The sequence below is a fragment of the Lagopus muta genome, chromosome 3 (genome assembly GCF_023343835.1).
Source record: "Lagopus muta isolate bLagMut1 chromosome 3, bLagMut1 primary, whole genome shotgun sequence".
Lineage (NCBI taxonomy): Eukaryota > Metazoa > Chordata > Aves > Galliformes > Phasianidae > Lagopus > Lagopus muta.
Window position 1 is genome coordinate 71596594 of NC_064435.1, and position 19982 is coordinate 71616575.

General features: G+C 39.6%; 1 protein-coding gene across 1 annotated transcript in view; it reads right to left on the reverse strand.

Annotated features, from left to right (window-relative positions):
- Nucleotides 1-1156: 1156 nt before the first annotated feature.
- Nucleotides 1157-19982, reverse strand: part of ANKH (ANKH inorganic pyrophosphate transport regulator) — a 97567-nt gene continuing 78741 nt past the window's right edge. Inside the window, exons 9-12 of the mRNA XM_048940162.1 lie at nt 13039-13168; nt 11949-12072; nt 11250-11349; nt 1157-10043 (exon numbers count right to left, since the gene is read on the reverse strand). Coding sequence (XP_048796119.1) covers nt 9927-10043; nt 11250-11349; nt 11949-12072; nt 13039-13168 — 471 coding nt within the window. The 3' untranslated portion in view covers nt 1157-9926. The remainder of the gene's footprint in view (nt 10044-11249; nt 11350-11948; nt 12073-13038; nt 13169-19982) is intronic.

Genomic DNA, 19982 nt, shown 5'->3' on the forward strand with positions numbered 1-19982 from the left:
GCTACTCAGACTGCGATCCCACCTTTGGCCTCCTTGCTGCAGTGGGTGGTGCAGATTTGGTTGCTCTGGAGTGCCCAAGGGACCGAAATATTGTTCAAACACTGAACATTTTTGGTGAAGGAATGTTTTCACAGCTTTCTGAGAGTGCCTTTGGGGCCTTGCCAGATGGGTGGATGAAGGATCTTCTCATGACTTTTGAGTTTATTCATGATGAGAAGAATGCTCTACTTTAAGTAATAACTATCTTTTTTAACAGGAATAATGAAAATTTTAGGGTTAGTGTGGAAGAAGTACTCTGAACATAGCTAGCAACTTATGAAGGCTTCACGGAAATAAAAAGTGCCTGTCCTGCATCATTTTATGGATACCTTTGGATTTCATTAGCTTCAAGTTGTCCTAGTTTCAGCTGGGAGAGACTTTTTTTTCTTTATAGTGTCTGGTATGATGTTATGTTTTGGCATTAGGAGAAAAACAATGTTGATAACACACTGATGATTTAGCTGTTGCTGAGCAGTGCTGTACAGAGCCAAGGACATTTTGGTTTTCAGCTCCTCATGCTTTCCTGCCAGTGAGAGGGGCTGGGGGAGCACAAGGAGCTGTAAGGGGACAGAACCGGGACAGCTGACCCAAACTGGCGAGAGAGATGTCCCACACCAAATGGTGTGATGTAAAAAAGCTTGAAAAATGGCGGGGAGTTGGCCAGGGGAGCAGCTGCTGTGTGGGGTCTGGCTGGGCACTGATCGTCAGGTGGCGAGCAATTGCGTTGTGCATACCTTGTTTTGGGTGTATGTATTTATATACACATATATATAATTATCATTACTATTATTATTTTTTTTTCCTTCATTTTCAGTTTCAGTAAATCGTTCTCAGCTCAACCCATGAGTTCTACTTGGTTGTTTTTTCCCCTCACTCTTTTCCCCAAACCCTCTGGGAGGGGCAGTGAGCAAATGGCTGTGTGGTGCTGAGCTGCTGCCAGGTTAAACCACAACACAAGTCAAGATCTTACAGTTGGCAGCATCGTGCTCATAATTCAAAAACAATCTGAGTGTTGGATTAATTTCTCACCAGGAGGCATATTCCGATTATTCCACATGAGAAGAGTGCTTTAGACCATGTCAGATTGCAAGAATTAATAACACGGAAGCAATCAGAATCATATGCAAACTTGTTAGAACTTTACTTAAAGTAATTAGAATATGAAAGCTGTTGGACAATATTGGAGCACAGATCTCCCCCCCTCCTAAAAGAAAGCATAGATCATTCTTTTTAACAATGCAAAAACATACATCTCTGTTAAATACATAAACAACACTCAATTTTTAATGCAACACGTACTTTTATACTTTCGACCTCAGCAGTCATTGAAAAAATGTACAAAGTTTTACCTTCATTGGTTTCTTTAGAGGTTACAGAAAACCCACATGTTCAAAGCAAAGCAAAACATTCATTAAAAAACTAACGGGTAGCTTTAGGTGTACAACTTCAAGAAAACGACACTTCTTTCGAGAGAAATCAATTGGAATTCTACAAAAGTATGGCAGAAAATGATGCATGAGGTAACATTTCTTTTAAAATCTAGGATCCCTGTACTGTAGTTCCAAATAGGGCTCTGACTTGACACCTACAGTCCTTGGAAAATTGACTTGTTTAAATAGTCAAGGATTGCTATTAGGCATACTGCTTTGCATAAAGATAGCTTTATCCTGAAAGACACTGAAAGAATCTGAATCTGATAGTGAAAGATACTCTGAAACAAATGAATAGCAAAGTGATACCTCTGAGGTGAAATAACCATTTGTTCTAAAATAACAGAAATGAACAAAAAATCAGCTTTTTCCTTATGGAAAGGTAACCTTAACACCAGTGCAAACACAGCATTCCCTAAAGGTGCCCAGCTGTTACTTACAAGCCTACTGAGAACAGAACAAGTCCTTGTCCTGCAGAATGCTCTCCGGACAGAGGCCCTCAAACATCCTCCTGCTCCTTCCCAGGAAAGCCTTCAGATGCTGTGCTGCCCTTTCTTAGGATGCTGCTTCAAGACACTATTCCCCACTCTCATTTTTTAAAAGTATTTCCACTAAACTAAAAACAAGTCAATTTTAGAGAACCCAAAGGCACAATTAGAACATGCAAATATGAGTTCAGTATTTATAGGCATTTCTGTGGTGCTGTTCCCTGCAGTATCCAAGCATTTTTCACCAGCATCAGTGAATTCTACCCTTAGAACACCTTTTGGAGATTGGAGAACCTGCTATCCTTGTTGATACTACTTTACAGATGATGTACAGTGTGGTCAAAGCCATCCTGAACCTCTGCTCTAAAACCGATAATTTCTGGAGGGCATTTCTATGCAATTTAGCCCTCCTCCATGATGATCCCTGCTGCGGAGACAAAACAGTTCTCATCTGCTGCTTTTTCCTTTGGGTTTTGCTCAGCCTTAGAGTTCCTTCTAGAACTACCTTGTGGCTGGCCGTTGCTCAACTATGTGAAGATGGAGAGAGTGGGACGCGTGAAGCTTCCTTCTTTCTCCACTGCAAAAAGTGTGACAAAGTTTGGTGTTTTTTGTATTTCTAGCACTGCAAAGTTCAGGTTTATCTGATGTCAGCAGTGCTGCCTGGTAACCTTCATAGGTGAGTGAACCTCTTGTTAAAGATGACAAATGAGGGAGTTGCACCATTAAACGCATTTCATCTATGCCACCAAGCAGAACAGACTCCTGGTCCCCAGTTGGGATTTCTGCAGCCTGTGGTATTAAGATTCTCTGCCAGTGTCACAGCATAAAGAAACACCAAATGCAGCATCAGAGGACCTGACGGTGACTGCAGTCCCAGCCACAAGTCCATCAATAAAAGGCAAAGTCTATTTTCCCTCTCTCAGAAGAGCCAGCTCTAGGGAAGATTGCTGCCCCCAGCTTGCTCATATTGGTGGAATGACAAACCATCAGGTTTTGTCCTAAAGAGACTCTGTGTTTCGAGTCACCTCCCACTTGGCAGGCAAGCCCTGGGGACCCATGGCCATGCTAGAATACCCAACTAAACAGTGCCCTGGGTGCTTGGCTTCAAGAAAATGGAGGCAGAAGCAACAAAAGCAGATCTAAAGTTGCAGTAGTAGTGGGGGCCAGTGTTCTGAATGAGTGACACCACCCGAGCTCAACTGCCTTTATGGTGGTGGTGGGAGCTTCTGTCCCATTGGCAAAAACACAGGTTGAATTCTGCATCTTGTGCATTTGCTTTGTAATAATGTATGGTGTTTTATGGGTAGATTTTTATTAAAAACAAGGTAAGCGAAGTGCACTTTGAACTGCATTATTGAAAGACTGATTAATTTTAAAAAGCTTGTTGACATCCTCTATAAAAATGCATACGAACCTTCATTTTTTTTACAGGTTTTGCTTTTGCAACGTTGTAGCATTTGCAAGGTTTGTAGATAAAATCGGTTGATGTAAGTAACCTTATGGCCTGTAGCCTCCTAATTGTTTCATTACAGCTTAGGAAGGACATTGTGTTTACTGTAACAGGACGCAAAGCCAGAGTTGCATTCTTGCTGTCTTAGAGCAAACTACAAAGCTGAGCATGCTAGTTCAGGCTCTGCTGCTTTCTGCATGTGTACTCACACTCTGCTTTCCACCCAGGCAGGATATTCATTCAAAGCTGCTTTTTTTTTTTCCAATTTTTTTGTTTGTGTTTTGGTGGAATTGAGGATATAGCTGTCACTTCAATTTTAAAATACATCCTTTCCTAAGAGGGTATTTATATGCTCTCATTTGTAGACAGGCCAAGCTATTTTATTACATAAATTAAGTATTACTTTGCATTATGTTGATTACAGTTATCAGAAAGGATAGCTTTTTTTATAGTGATGAATGATGCACATGAAAAGAGGGAGTTTCTTGCTGGTTGCAGGCTTTTGTACTTAGAGAGTTAACTGTAAAAGTGCAGTGCAGTTCTCACATATTTTGTCTGCATATACAATAGCTGATTTTTGCTTTGCCCTCATTGTAGGGCTCCCACAGGGTGGGAGGGTGCTTACAGCTGACCCTGAAATATGAAAGTTTTGTCATCTGCAAAAGAATCTGTGAAGCTCAGATTTTGGCTTAAATATCTGCATTGTTGAGCCCTAGCAGGCACCATCTCTCAGCCCTGAAACCCTAAAAAAAGCCCAAACAGTCTTAAGATGACAGGACTATCCTAGGTTGCAGAGAACAATTTAGGTCAGATGGAGATGGCAGGTATTTATCTATGTAATCCCAAAGCAGGGCCAGTTTAGATGTCAGTGAGGTTGCACAAGTCCAACTGAATTTTAAACTTAACAGATTCTTGCTATCAATCAGCCTCTCCAACTCTTCAGGCTATATTTTAGTTTTCATCTACACAAAGTCCTGTGCTTCCCAGTGCTTCAAACAGTGCACTGCTGCAGGGCTGCAGGGCCCTGGAAGAGTTGGGCCTGGTGCTCAGAAATCACCAGAAGGTCAAAAAAAAAATGGCTTAAGTAGTGAATTTGAATCAATTCTTTGAATTCTTGATTTTAAATAAAGAACATCCCCCAGTTCCTTCTATTTCTTGACTCCTTTTCAGCTTAGCAAATGAAAAGCAAAAAGCAGTTCATCAAAAAAAGTTTTGTTTTAAGCTACTTTTTAAAGACTACATTACTTGACATTCAGCATGAAGACTACATTTTCTTTCTCAAAATGCCAGCAGACAAAATAAACCTAGAAGGAGCCTTCAGAAGAAAATAAAGAAATGTCTGATGATGCAGAACTGGAAATGAGAGAAAAAAATGAGGTGAAACTCAAGTTGATGTGAGGAGTGACAGTATCTAGTGATTATATAATGCCAAGGAGAAATCTGGCAATGACTTTTTTGGCTGTGCACTGCTTTCCAAAGCAAATCTACACAAGCTGCCCCAAAATCACTCGTGAGCCACGGCTCCCTAAGCACTCCGCTTCATCCCCCTGCTCTGCTGCTCACTGCACCTGAGCTCACGGCTGATCTAATGTAGGTGCCTCACTTCATGCTGTGCATCAGCAGCCAACAACAAGGCATGCTGCACGCTGCTGAGAAGCCAAGAAGTGCCCATGGTGCTGGCGCTGCCTGGGGAACATGCAGCCCTTCAGTGGGCCCTCACCGCGGCCTGCAAACATGGCGGTATGCACATGCATATAGCTAACTTGGTACTTGGGAAATGCCAGTTCGATATCAAAGCTTTGTAATTCACCCTTTGTTACTCTGTTTAACTTTGTTCAACTAAAGCTCGTGTCATTTGCCCAGTTACTGCCAGTTAGAATCAGCAGGCGATGTAAAGTCTCCTCTTTGCACACCACAGAGCCCACATATTGGTTCATTTCTGCTTGAATACCTTTCTGAGATGTTTTCATGCTCGTCTCTCTGTTGACTCCTCAGAAACCCAAATACTCAAAGCTGTGTCTCATTTACACATCACTTCTCACCCTTCAGTTCCACTCCAGCGCAGTTAACAGGAGAATGGCAGAGCCATTTCTGCTCTCTGTTAATTGACTTCCACCCCATGATGCTGTCTTTAGGCTGGCTATGCCACATCCATAAGCTTTTCCACGTTCCCCACTTCTCTCCAGCTTACAGATCTAAATCCCGCTTTTTCTTACTGGTATCACGTCTAACGAAAGGTCGTTCTGATTATTTGTTTATGTAGCTTTAAACTGCAATTCTTCACACAACCTATTCCCTCTTTAAGATCTTATTTATACTTTGCTCCAGCAAACTACGTACAGCCAGTAGTAAAAACGTATGCATAAAACTGTTACATACACACTCGTATATACATACCCTTACATATATATATTCATCTATTTATGCATGGCTTTCAGACACACCAATGGCTACAGGACCAACACTCAGGTATCCCCAGCCACTGTCCCACTGATCACCCTGTGCCCACACCGCAGTGAGAGGCCATGGCGTGTCGCTGCCCTCCTGCTCGCACGCCATCCCGCGCTGCCTACGCCTCGTGGCCTCCCCGAGCACCCGAGGCGTCCTTTCACCCTTCCCTTTAAGCACGAGGCGCCAGCCCACAAAAAAAGAACTCTCTCCCTCAAAAGGCTCGTCTGTGCGCTGTGGCCTGCCCTGAATACACTGCATTCAGCAGCTCGCCCTCCATCTCCAGCCACTGTCTATCTGTCTGCAGCAGTTCGGTACAACCCGACCGAGAGCCAGATATAAATCTCTCCCATTCAAAGGAAATATTTAGCAGCAAAATGAGTAGGAAACAAAAGACTTCTCTGTTACTCACCCATCCTCTTGCCCAGCATAACTCTCACTCTCAACCGCGTGACTGTGTAAGAGGGATGGGACACGCAGAGCCTGCCTCACCAGGGCCATGGCCTGGTAAGCATGTGGGGGAGATAAAAAATAGGTGTTTTCCAACTCCTGTTGGGTCTGTGAAAGGAAAACTCAGACAATTAACACAACCTTAAACGTATTAAAAGCCTAGGAACATTAATCCAGAATCTACCAGTGTCCCTTTGACTTCCTGCTGTGTGGTATGTTCCTTCGTGGTCTAAAATGTAAGATATAGGAGGCAGATCAACTTTTTTCCTCTTTTTATTGCAACTTCATTGATATCATTCAGTTATTCTCAAGAAAGTATCGGAAGGCTGAAACTTCCATGAACTCAGTGAGATGATGGTGCTCTGTCTCTCCCTCTCAAAAGAGACAACAGATTTCTGTTACTTCAAAATGTATCGCACAGATAGAGATGTCATGAGCAACACCACAAAGGAGACAGCATCATCAAAATTCAAGATCCCTTTGTGCGGGAAGAAGCCAGCATGTTCACGAGGGCCTGCTCAGCAGAGACACTTGGGTGGGTAATGATTGCACCCATTCAGAGGGATTCGGTCGAGCTGGACGTGGCGGCACACGCCCTTGGTCCAAAGGCAGCCCAGTTGGACACACCATCAAATGGGGCTCAGATTGTCACTGAAGCCCTTGAAGATGTCACCAGATGGAGTTCTGGGTGCTGCTGTGGCACGTGGAGCTCCTTGTGGACCTGCCATCAGGTTGAGCATGCTAATGTGAGAGAGCATCTGCTGGGACACCAAGCTCCCATATGGAGTTACGTGTTGCAGATACATCAGCAGATTAGGTAAACCCAGCAGTGTAAAAAATACACAACGCACAGGAAATGGGTATCAGTGTTATGCATGAGTCCTTACAAAACCTTGTGAGTACTTGCCTCCAGCCACTCCTGTGCTCTTTTTTTTTTTTTTTTTTTTTTTAAATAAAGGAATATAACTTCCCACAGAAGAACTGAAATTTTGACTTTAACAATACCATTAGTTTCACTCTATATGACCAATAATCTACTCTTTGATGACTGTTCAGTTTTCTATCTAAAACAAAAGACTCAGTGCTTCAACTAATCTGTTTCCCAATTCTTACTTTTTGGTGCAGTGATTACCTTAACCCTACATCTGCCATGCTCAAAATTCCTCAAAATACTGCTATTTGAATTTCATTCAAGTATCAAAAGAAATACTACACACAAATAATTTAGTGTTTTATCCCCACAGTTCCTGAAAAACTGCGTGTTGTGGATTTGGATACAAATGCACAGGAGGAATCAAAACTACAGGAACAGAGAAGTCTTTAACTGGCAGCTGTGATCCGTAACAGTCTATATACATGTTACATACATATGACTGTTTGAGAGTATTCATGAATGCATATGTGTACAGTCTCCATGCTGCACAAAGTTCATTTGTCTGAGGACATTTCTTTTTGTCTTTCTAAAAAATCTCCTATAATAAACAATGAGAACAACCTTGTGGTGGCACTGAAAACGCGTGGCTACTAGGTTTAATCTTATCCTTTACTGCCACCACTAAGCAACCACAAACTGATTTTTCAAGTCTGTCGTTGAACAAAATCACTTCTAAGTCTTCTCTTACTGCATCTGTACATATAACAAATTTGTACAAATGTCTAAAATAAAATTCATTGATACAATGCCTTTCATTCTAGCTACACCTGGTTACTAGTCAACTTGGTAATGTTTTAGAGCCATTTTTAGCCGAACTTGGAAAAATAAAAAATGCATTGTCGCTTAAAATAAAAGTACATAATATACAATATATATATTTATACACATGTGTATGTATATACACACATATATTGATATAACATTTTGAAGTAATGGCTAATTCTGGTCAACTTTCTGAGTGCTGGGACTACCTGGCAAATAATCTAGAAACTGAAGTTGTCCACAATTAAATAATCATTTCCACAACTTACAAAAATATATTTTTACTAAACAAAGTTTAAATTAACTGGTTTGCAGATATACCATGTAGGATAACTGTATCCAGAATCAGAATCTGGCACAGCTACAAATGAAAGAACCCAAGTTACTACAAACTGGACACAGGAACGCTGCCCCGCAGCCAAACACAGAACAGCACAGCAATAGAAGCTGCTCCCGCAGCCATCATCAGTGGCACCCAAAACCATCTCTGGTTCAGTAACCTCTTACATAGGCTTCATTTCCACTTGACAAGGACCAACCATCCAACCCCACGCTCTACTGTTTAAGGCTCAATTAAACTGCACAGTGCCTGCCTTGTTTGCAAAGTGCAACTTGCTGGTTTGAGCAGCTTTCCACTTCCATGACACTGTTAGGAGCTAACAAGTGATCATGGTCCCTAATTGAGGACTTGGAGGATTAGCAGTACTTGAGCTTCACCATACTGATTCTGATCTACTGCATAGGTAAATATATCATAGCAAAACATACATATATGTATATATATATATATATATACTTATATATATATATACATCTGTGTGTGAGCATGTGTACATCACCAAATTAAGAATTTCATGGAGCTATGTGTAGTAATGTGACACAGCATGGTATCCTGCACAAATTACCTGTATTTTTTCTTTCAATATATAGACACCAGAAATAAAAGTAGAACAAATCAAGGTTAAATCAGTGGACAAGAACTTTGGTAAAGCTTGTCAATTTTTATTTTTTTTATTCAAATACAGTCAAATTATATCAGTTGCTATCACCCTCTTCACAAGAGGAAAGTGCATGTTTTTTATTTTTCCTAAAGAAAACTATGTGAGGTGATGCTTAGCTATTCAAATAGATTCTGAATTAAATGCTTACATTTTTCAAAAGATTTCTGTCTTTCAGATGGAATGAAAACTAAACAGAGTTCTTGTCCTGTGTGTATTTTATTTATTGTATGCATATATATATAAATATATATACATGTATGTCTCTGTGTGTGTATATACACATCCACACACTTTTAACAGGAGAGAGGAACCTGTTTTTCCCCATATGGAGACTTACACGTTCCTCCCTGTATCATACCCTGTGCAGTATAAGCTCTAGTGATGAGGCCAAACAAAAAGATATAGTTCACCATAGTATATTAGTTTATGTAGCAAAGTCATTTTCAAGCAAGTAAAATAAAGCTCTGTATTCCAAACTTCTTTTCCTTAACATTTCTCATAAAGAAAAGGAAGGAAAAGGAAAGAGGGGAGGGAGTAGGATTATGGCAGTAGCACTGAGCCAGTGGCACTCGTGTGTGTGCACACAGGCACACGCACACAGCAGGGCTTTGGTTGACAAATGCAGATTGTCCAGAGAAGATGGATGCATAAGTAAGGAAGACTCTACAGTGATGCAATTGTATCTTTTATGTTTGCATGGAGTGAGAAAACAAATTCAATTGAAAAAGAAAAAGCAAAGACCTCTTTTTAGGTCCCTCATCAGTGTGAGCATACTCAGTATGCTAGAGAATTTATTTGAAACCTTTTAAATCAAGGCCTCTTTATTACAAAAATAAAAACAAACAAACAAAAAAGTATGAGAGACGACAAGATGCTGAAGTGTCACTCCAATCGTCCCTGTAGAGAACAATTGCATCCCATTTCTTATTCATTCTCTTCTCTCATTTCTACGATGTCTGTCATTTCCTCCGTGTGGGGTATGTCGGTCATGGCAGAGTCTTCACCTTCTGCAGATGTTTCGTTCTCATTCCGCTTCTTTTTCTGGATTGAAACAACCACTCATAAATATGCAAATATGTTGTTTGTGAACTCAGCCCTACAAACTTTGGGTACTGGGAGAAGCAAGGTAGAAATAATACATTTGTTAGGGTATGTAAAAAAGAGCTGCAATATTTGTGTCATATTCACGGCTTGCCTCTAGCAAGTTGTCATAATTTAGAAGATTTTCATAAACTTTTGGGACTCAGCTTTCACCTTTCTAACATAAATGCAATAATGCATTTCTTATGCTAACAGACATCCAAGACAGGCGTCACTGTGACCGGAGGGAAGAAAGCATCTGGAATCTTTTACATCATGGACATTTTATTATTTAAAAAAAAAAAAAAAAAAAAAAAAAGCAAATAACATATTTATGAAGATAGGTTGCTCTAGGGAGAAATCTGAATTTCTCAAATGTCAAACTTCAATAATTTTTAAGATGTAAGCATTCTGGCTTTTCTTGGTATTGCTGATTGACTGTGAGCCCCCACCCCACCAAAGCCTAGTAATATTTGAGTATTTTTGGACAGCAGGAGCGGGAGGGCATTCAAGAGTCCTATGATTCATCCAGGATGTCCTGGATTAGTAAAGCTAAGAAGTATTCAGCCCCACTAAAAACAAATTGAAGCATCTGTTCCTTATTATCCATTTCTCAGCAGGCTGACTGGTCTTTACTGAAAACACTTGTAATGCTGACAAAAATACTCCCATAGGTATTACTGATTCAGCTGAGTTTAGGCATATCAGAATTTCAGTATTTCAGAGGTGTCTACACAAGTCTTGATTTGCAGATCTCAAGTACTGAATACTTTAGGTGAAAACAAGTTGATCCATACAGCTACTAGTTGGCTCTGCCACTGTCACAGTGGCTGTGGAGATGATGGTGTCAGTTACATGTCAATTCTGGTAAGGGAATAAATTAGCTCGGCGCAGCAATTACTATTACTGCCTGCAAAAAAAAGAAGTACCGTGTCCCTGGCTAGAAGCACTCTTTAAGCTACTACTGTAACAACAAACAATCAAAAGGTAAGTCAAAACCAGATAGATGTACGTTGTGAAACCTCAGGCCAACAATAGCCACCTCAAAGTCTATAGGTCTTACTCTGGTGGTCAGGAAAAACATAAGAGACTAATCATGACAGAGATCAAGGCCCAAGTCTGAATTAAGATGTGCTTTCACCAGATCCTGCAGAGCCTACTTCTTACCTGTTTTCGATAGACGTAACAGGCCGCTATTGCAACCATAGTGGATTCTCCCACAAACCCTGCTAGAAGGGATCCTACTCCCAAGGTGGCTCCATGAACTCTGTGGGTAGCAGACAAAAAATCAGTCATGGCTGTGTGACAGTGCATAATGCATAATTACATTTCCACTGGCATGTAGAACCAATCAGTTTTTAGAACTATTTCCTTCAAAGAAAGGCACTAGCAAAGAGAATAACTGGTATTTTAAAGAACTTTTTTGTTTTTTAACTTACTTCAGTGTTTAGTAAAAAAACACATTCTGAACCCAATTCCCAACTAAGAAAATCTGAATGCAGAATCTAAAGACATGTGAAGTAGAATAGATTCTTTAACTTTATAAACAGAATATTCCGATATCTTTCTTAACAATGCATTTAACATGATGGAAATAAATTCCACATAGGACATGTTTTTGCCTCTCTGGCATTTGTGCATTTTTTTCAAAATGGTCATCAGTATCTTGACTGCCTACAGCAAAGTCACACTTGTAAATCTGTAAATTTTTTTTTTTTCTTTTTTTTTTTCCCCTAGATATTGCAACCATTTAGAGTTTATATTACAGTTAGTGTTTGGGGAAAACAATCTGGATTAAGCAAACTCAGGAGACAGGACAGAAGATAAATCAATTCCATCATCTCTGGGAAGAGCAGAGAAACTTACCCCAAGTAAGGCAGAACAATGAGACTAGTGATGAGGACGATAATCCGCAGCACTGAGCTGGGTGCCAGCACAAATGTCTTCTTTAGAGTCATCAGCCAACCAGTCAGGTGTGCTCTGACTGTCACTATTTATGAACAGAGGAAAGGAAGGGGAAAAGGAGGCAAAAGCAGTGAACATCAGTCATTTCATATGAAGATTCTGTCATGCAGAGAGCACTGTTCAGAAAAACACATGGTGAAACTTCTTTCTGGTAGCTCTGCCCACTGGGAAACTCTACTAGAAATGAAGTAGCTTTAATGTGCGAATTGTTTAAACAGCATGACTTTATTTAGTATTATTTATATTATATATTATTTTTATATTATATATATGTAAATTAATATATATATATACACATTATATTTTTATATTATATTATTTTATTTATATTATATTATATATTATTTATATACTTAGTATATACATATATTTAGGATAGGATAAGATATATATTTAGGAAAGTCAACAATCCTTCACGGGAGCTGTTCTCTTACAATAATTTTATTAAATACTCCATTCTGATATATGCTACACTACATCACATAGCATTTGTTTACAGAAGTTAGAAATTTTTTGAGAGGAAACATTTTGAGCAGTGCTGTTAAGCTTCTCTCCTGAAATACAGACATTAACTAATATCCTGTTTTTTATGATGTGATGATATCTGAAAGTGTCATTCAGACTGGCTGCTGAAAGGGAGACTACTGGAGGCAGTGTCACAGTGCAGTTATTCCTAGATGCTACACTGAAGTTAATTGCAGCCCTGGTAGAAGAACAATACATGGATATATGTATCACTAATGCTAGCTGTGTGTGTTCTCATTGAACTGCAATAGTCTTGCTTTGGACATCCAGCAGTCTGCCTAACGACACCCTGCTCTTACTGCAACCCTTGCATCTTGACTACTGATGTAAACAGCCTTGGTCTACACTGACTCTGATAAAAACAGTGTTATCATGTTAGGCATGCATTTAACCATTCTTACATGTACAGCCAAGTCTGAATCTATGGCCACAGCTCAAAGCTGAGTTTTTGTTTTCTTGTTTTTACCTGGAACTGGGAAAAAGGAGAAGATGCGCAAAGGAACAACACATAGCTCTGCAAAAGCAAAGTCTACTCCAATTATGTCAACTAAAATCTTCTCTGACACATTTGGTGTCCAAAACATCACAAAACAGAGCTGGAAAGGAAAGACAAAAGAACAAAATTAAGAAATGTTTATATTTCAGAAGCAAAGCACAATAAAAGATAGGATCTCCTGGTCAAAAACATTGGGCATTTTTGGTATTAAATGAAGGAAGAAGATGCATACAAAGTAAAAAAACAAAACAAAACAAAATAATTTGCCTTTCCACAGCATTGACAGATCTGTAGCATGCAGGGATTAAGGTTTCATCATCACTAAGACAAACATATTTTATTATTAACTTTAATCATTTTCTTTGAATATTCTTGGAGATTTCTGCCTCTTTGGACACAGACCAATGAAAGAATACAAAACCTAAGTGCTAAGCAACAGTTCTGACTCAACAGGTTATGAAGCAGTCATAGAAAAAATAATACATGTGCAAGCCTAACAATACTGGTTTCCTGCACTTGGTTTCCAACAATTGGAATGTTATGGTTCAATCTGACCGTAACCAGGAAGATATTGGAGGTAGGCTTTTTAAAAGGCTCTTCAGAGAGCCACCTGGACCATTACCAATTAGTGTCTTCAACAACAGCTGATGATGACGAACCCTACAGAAGTTATGGGCAACCTTACTGTTCTCAAGAAAGTGGAAGACAGATTCTCTTCTCTCTTAAATCAATCAGAATCATTGGAAAATAAACAATCAGAAGCAAAGCTCCTGAAGATAATGATTTGCTTTAAGAAGTGTATTCGAAGCAATATTTTCACAATTTAAAGAAGTTTTCAATAATTTAAATGCAGAAAGACTCTAAGGTATAGTGTATTTGTACTCAGCTTGCATTCAGAAACACAGACTATGCACGTGTACATGAGAAGTATGTTAACTTTAAAAACAATTCCTGGTCTTCAGGTTCATCACATAGGAAGGCTGACACACATGTAAGGACTTTTTTTTATGGTGCCTGCAAGTGGATGTACTTGAATAGTCTAATTTATACAAACACAGTAAGAAGCTTTGATATTTACAGTGCTTGCTCTGTTTAAGACATCCATCTCCCTAAAACAGATTACGAAGTGTTTTAGCAAAATAAATAAGAACCAGAGACTTGATCTAAGATCAGATGACTAAACACATTGCTGTTCATAGAGCTGTTAGAATGCAATACCTGTGACAGTAAAGTAAAGATCTTCAGCAGCCACAGCCCTGCAGACATGGTGCCTTTCATACATGAAAGGAAGCCTTCAATTAAAAAGCCCACAACAAATGGTACAGCAGCAGTACATGCCATTTAACCTTCTGGTCAGTAGTGGGGCAGTGCTTTAGTCTAGACTGAGGGGCCTCTTTGCAGCTGGTGGTTCCAGCTTTGGTTCAAGGCACTCCCCAAGGAGTGGTACCAACAGCCTCTGCAGGACTTTGTTCTGTAAGAAGGTACACCAGAGCTCCTTTCAAATATAAGTGTTTTTGCAATTAAAAAAAGTGATTTCTTCCTGCTATTCTCCCAGAAGGAAGCAAGCTGACTGAAGAGGGCAGAACTTGGAAGCATAAACACCAGTGTGCCATGTAAAATATGCACATTCACTGTTAAATTTGATGGCTCTCCATGATTCTCAAAGCATGCTTTTATTTTTTTAACCTATAAGTTAACATCATAGTAGCTGTCTCTCTTATTATCCAGGTGTCACATCCATACACATTCAGATGGCTTCTAAGCCAGACTTTGAAGTTCTACTGCCTCCAGAGCGGCTGGGATTTCACTCCTACTCTTTGCTTGTGTGCCAGAGATCGTCCTTTCTATTGAGCCTACGTGTATCCAGCACATAGAAGTTTCTAAAGGTCTGTCACTAAGCGATCTGTGGGAGGTCTCACATTCTGACAGCCTGAGCAGTGGCAAAACCTTTTGCATTGCTGCCAGCGGAATAGTAACTAGTTTTCTTCCCTACTTCTGAGTGTAGGAAACAGTTTCTTTTCCCAACAATTGAACCTTCTACTCCATTACTTTGAATCCATTTTGCAGTGCATTTCATAGAATCATTAATATTGGAAAAGACCACTAAGATCATCTAGTCCAACCATCAACCCATCACCCATACCCACTAAACCACGTCCCTCAGTGCCAGAATAATATATGGAAGAAGGTAAGAGTGGAAGGCAAACTTGCATCATATGTTTTTCTGCTTTAGCCAGCATTTAGCCTTGCTAAGCTACTTGTGTAGGACACAACTGAAGCAGAGGGGACAATCCAGAGCAGAGAAGGTTGTGTGGCTGAGAAACTGGTTATTAAAAAGTTACTGTAAAGTTACAGGGCAAATTCTTTCAGTATCATAGACAAGGCAGACTGCAGTGATTTATACATGCTAACTGTAAAGCAACCATATTGAGAGTATTTCCTCAAATCTATCTTCAAAGTCCAGTGAATAACGTAAGATGCAAACACGTCCACTCTTCAATTATAGCTTACTGTTTTCTGAAAACCACAACCTTTATGTTGCTGGTACTGCCCAATACAATTAGCATCCTACTGAGCAGTATAGTTACTACCACTGAAAGACTCCATATAAAAAAGCAACTAAGAGAATTATTCTCAGCCATGTTCTCTTTGAAGTTAAAGTTTATTTCTAGCCTTGATAGGAACAGACTCAATCTCCAGCCAACTCAGACAAGAGAAAGGCCAGCTTGCAAATCAGGGATAACGTCTACCCAGCTGGCACGCAGGCATCCCTCCTCAGCTGTTGCAAACTACAGACCCACCTCCAATCAGCAGTCAGTGCTGATAAATGGCTTTAAAGAGCACTTCTTATACAGTAGCTGATGGATAAAGATCACAGTGATTGCTAAGCTTAAGGATAAGCAGTTTTGGGCCATGAGGTAGTAGAAAGGCCTTCTATTTCTGACTTAGCACCCTTTTGGTTTTGTAACGTTGGTTGAACATTCATTTTGCTAAGGGATTCCTCTTTGTCATTTTACATACTAATGACTTTCTCACTGCTAACAGGGTACAAAGCTGCACAAAAATAAATGAATGCTTTGCATCATGCAAGCTCTCTGTAGTTTTATTTCTAGATTACTTTCAGTTTAAGAAGTTTCTTGATTACACCAAGGACAAATTCAAAATATAGTGCAAAAAAACCCCAAGCCCTGCTTTAGGAAAACAGTAATGTTAAACACATGAAGCAGGAAAACTATCTTAGCTATGGTTGAGGTATACAGAAAAGAGATGAGTCTCAGCTTTTTCTGATGCTAAGAGTTGTGATTATGTTAGTAGAGAACTGAATAGTAATTGGAAAGGAGAGCAGAGAAGACAGATCCAAAGCAGTGCAAGCAGTCCAGCGAAAAAGTGTGGCACACTGACTTGGAGATGGGACCTACTGGAGGAAGCAGTGGTAACACCTTGGGGCTCAGACCAGAAAAGATCTTAGAGAACAGATTTACACCTGCTATGTCCCCTGTCTTTTTTGTAGGTTAAAGATCGTTTACCTTCTTCTGCCCCTTCTCTCCCCTATGTCTCTCTGCATATGCCTGCAATGTTAAAAATAGAGTAAATAGGCTTGGGTAGGGTTACAGTTATAGCTTCATTTAATCTAATCAAGAGCTGAAGACAATACAGTAAAAGCTTCAGCACTGACTAGCAGCATGCATGCATGCTTACACTCTGCAGCTTCAGGCTGTGATTGCAATTGATTACAATGCCTGCAAACAGCAAAGAATATTGTACATAAGAATTCTGCAGTTGAGCATTTTAATGCTTTGAAAGTAAGGATTTCTCTTGCAGAATTCTAGCAATTCAGCTAACTTGATTTTTCTCTCATATAGTATGAGTGCAGGATGATATTAAAGCCTTTTGTCATTTGTCAAACGGCACTTCGGCTGACAAGTGGTCACTTCAAGAACACAGGAAAAGAAGATAGAGGCAGAAGAGTGAAATACTACAGAGAATATGGAGGTCTGAATAAATAAGATAGTATTTATTACGGTGTTATCTCCGTACGAACACTAGCCTGAGTACTTCTGAAGATGTTTTAATCACTTGAAGTGATTTGAAGGGTTCTGCAATTAGGTAATGTGTCTTTAACCGATCTGGTGTAGTAAAATTTGAAAGACGTTATTAAATATGTCAACTTACAGCTGTGTGAGAACCAATACAGCTGTAATGGATCAGATCAAAGCTCCAACTAGATTAGTGCTGTCGCCCTGCTCAGTATTGCTTGGGTATGCCTAAGGAAAGGGCACAAAGAGAAGAAAAATGGCAGAGTAAGAAATGCCCTTTCCCCAGTGCATGGTCTGAGCTGCTGGCAGCTACAGATTTGGGCATTCCTCACTTAGGTAAGGCATTTGTAGAAGCATTGCCAATAGCAGTCATGCACCATTATCACGTGCAGCACTATTCTGTGCATACAAAACATCTAATGTTAGTGTTTGTCTTTTGCAAACCAATCATGCATTAAAAATACGTCACCTCAAACCCTTCACTTGTGACTGAGATGTTCTCAGTAAGTACCTGTGCTTACTTTCATGCCAAACCTTGTTTTTCTCATCTAGCAAATTCAATGTCCAGGCATGCTGAAAGAAGATGCTTTGAAAACTGTTGCTGTCAACAAGCCTGACAGAACACACCAAACTGTTATTGCAGCTGGGAAGGCATCCAACTGGTAGTGCTCAAACTTTTCTTTAATCTCTTATTAAGTGTACTATGTGCATCTGACTTTCACAGAGGCTTGTAAAAGACTGTTCATGAAACTTTATGTCAGATGCTGCACACGTGAGTTCTCTGGTTTTCCAGAACTATCACCATTTGGTCTCTTCAAAGGCCCTAAAGCTTCTGGAAGCTATTTCCATTTATTCTGGTTGTTGACAGGGATTGCTAGACTTCAGAGACCCACTACAGAACAAATTATGCTAACAAAGGCTATTGTCGTGTGTAGAATAATCTGCAGGGTGCCGGATTGATTTGCTTTTAGGCACTTATGGAAAACCCTGCATCTCTTGGGACATTCACTGATAAATATAAGGATTAAAGAGTATCCTGGTGAGCTATGAACAATGGTATAGCACTCGCAGACTTCAGTGCAACCTCCAGTAAGAGAAACACTGACAACAAAGACATGACTGTTCCTGAGGAAGAGGCTATGAAATCTAAAATGAATGTTTTTAAGAATGCATTAGATGTAACCTTGTCTCATTCCAGACTGGTATAACAGATTTAACCATGGGAATTTAACCAAATGGGTGGAACAGTGAACCTGGAAAAGGACCTTCTGTGTTGAAATGCAGTTCATAATTTTCCACTGCAAAACAACTGCACAGATGTTTCCTATCACTTTTTGAACTTAATATGTTTTCAGAAGTGTGGCTGTCCAAGAAAGGTCTTCACCCTTGAACCATTGTTTTGTGTGTGTATTAGTCTGCATCTTAACTAATTTACCCAATGCCTTGTTCATGGCATCTCTCTGCCCTTTTATGGCATTTGATGCTTAGTGAGGGCTTTATTATATATATCAGCTTTGATTTACCCCTCAGGTATTTGAGACAGTTAAGTTAATCATTTCTACTGATACAAAAGAACATTGCATGGTTTTTGCCTTTTAAAAATGTGCAATTTAAAAATGTGCAATAAATGAATTGTATGAAATAAACTTATCCTGTATTCTACACAGTCTGATCTCCTGAACTGCCAGTCATCTCCGAGATCTCTGTCATTCCCACATAAGCAGAACTGTCTCCTTTCAAGGCTTATAAACCAGGATGAGCTGCTCTTGTAGATACCTTTGCAAGGTGAAAGAATGTCTTCTAACTTGCATCAGTGCGACAAAAGAGGAGGAAACCTCATATTTTGCAAGATATTGGGGATGGAGGGAAACTGCACCTGATTTTTGCTGAGTTTCTGTGACCATTTTATACATACTTTCATTGAAGGACCTTGAAAATTGAGTCTTCTAAATCACTGTGTACCAGGATTTTTCTTAAACTTACTCTAGCATCTTAACGTTAAAGAAAATAGCACTTACTTTTATTCTCCATTATAAAAATACAAAGTTGTGTATTGTTAACTGCTAGTACTGAAACTATGGAAATAGTTACTATTAATTAGTCACGCTTCTTTTCAGACTACATTTGGAATGTGTATTCTGTTGCATAGCTTTATTCAATGCATAAACAATTTCCCAATACCTCCTGAAGCATTCATTCCACTATGCAATCTCTCAGGTAGCCAAACAACATGAAAAATGCTCAACAGGGCTCCTGCAGAGGAAGGAGACCTAACCACACACCAATTGGAAAAACAAAGGTTTTCATGTTTTACTGCTGACCAAACAACAACAAAATGCCTTATCACAGACATACTATTCCTTGTTCATAGGAAATCAAATGCAAGTATAAGATGAAATTAATCAACAGAAACAACTTTTTGCCATTTGAGATTAAGATTTTTCTGTTCTTTTTTATTTAAAAACAAACTACTATTAACTGCCAAAGTTATCTGGAAACTGTGTGGGAATTTCTGTTGCATGGTGTGAGAGCAAAGGGCAGCATCGTCATATTGTTCTGGGAGCTTGCTGCATACCAAATTCTGGCCCATACTGGAAGAGACTTACAGAATCCTCTCCTATCTTTTTCGTGTATCATGTCAGAAAGCAGTTTCCACCCAGCCACCCCCATTTCAGCAACTTTGAGGAATTTTAGAAAAGCTTCGAGGAAATCTAGAAAAGGTGAGGAATGTCTGGTCAGCCCAAAGAGAAGTATTTAGGTTTTCCACTGTGTGCTGTTGAGGTTTAGCACCGTGATCTGCTCTTGTAACTTGGAAACGGACTAAAAGTCAGTCCTTTTCTTGTGTAAAGTTTTCAAGACAAAACTTGGTGAAGTTCC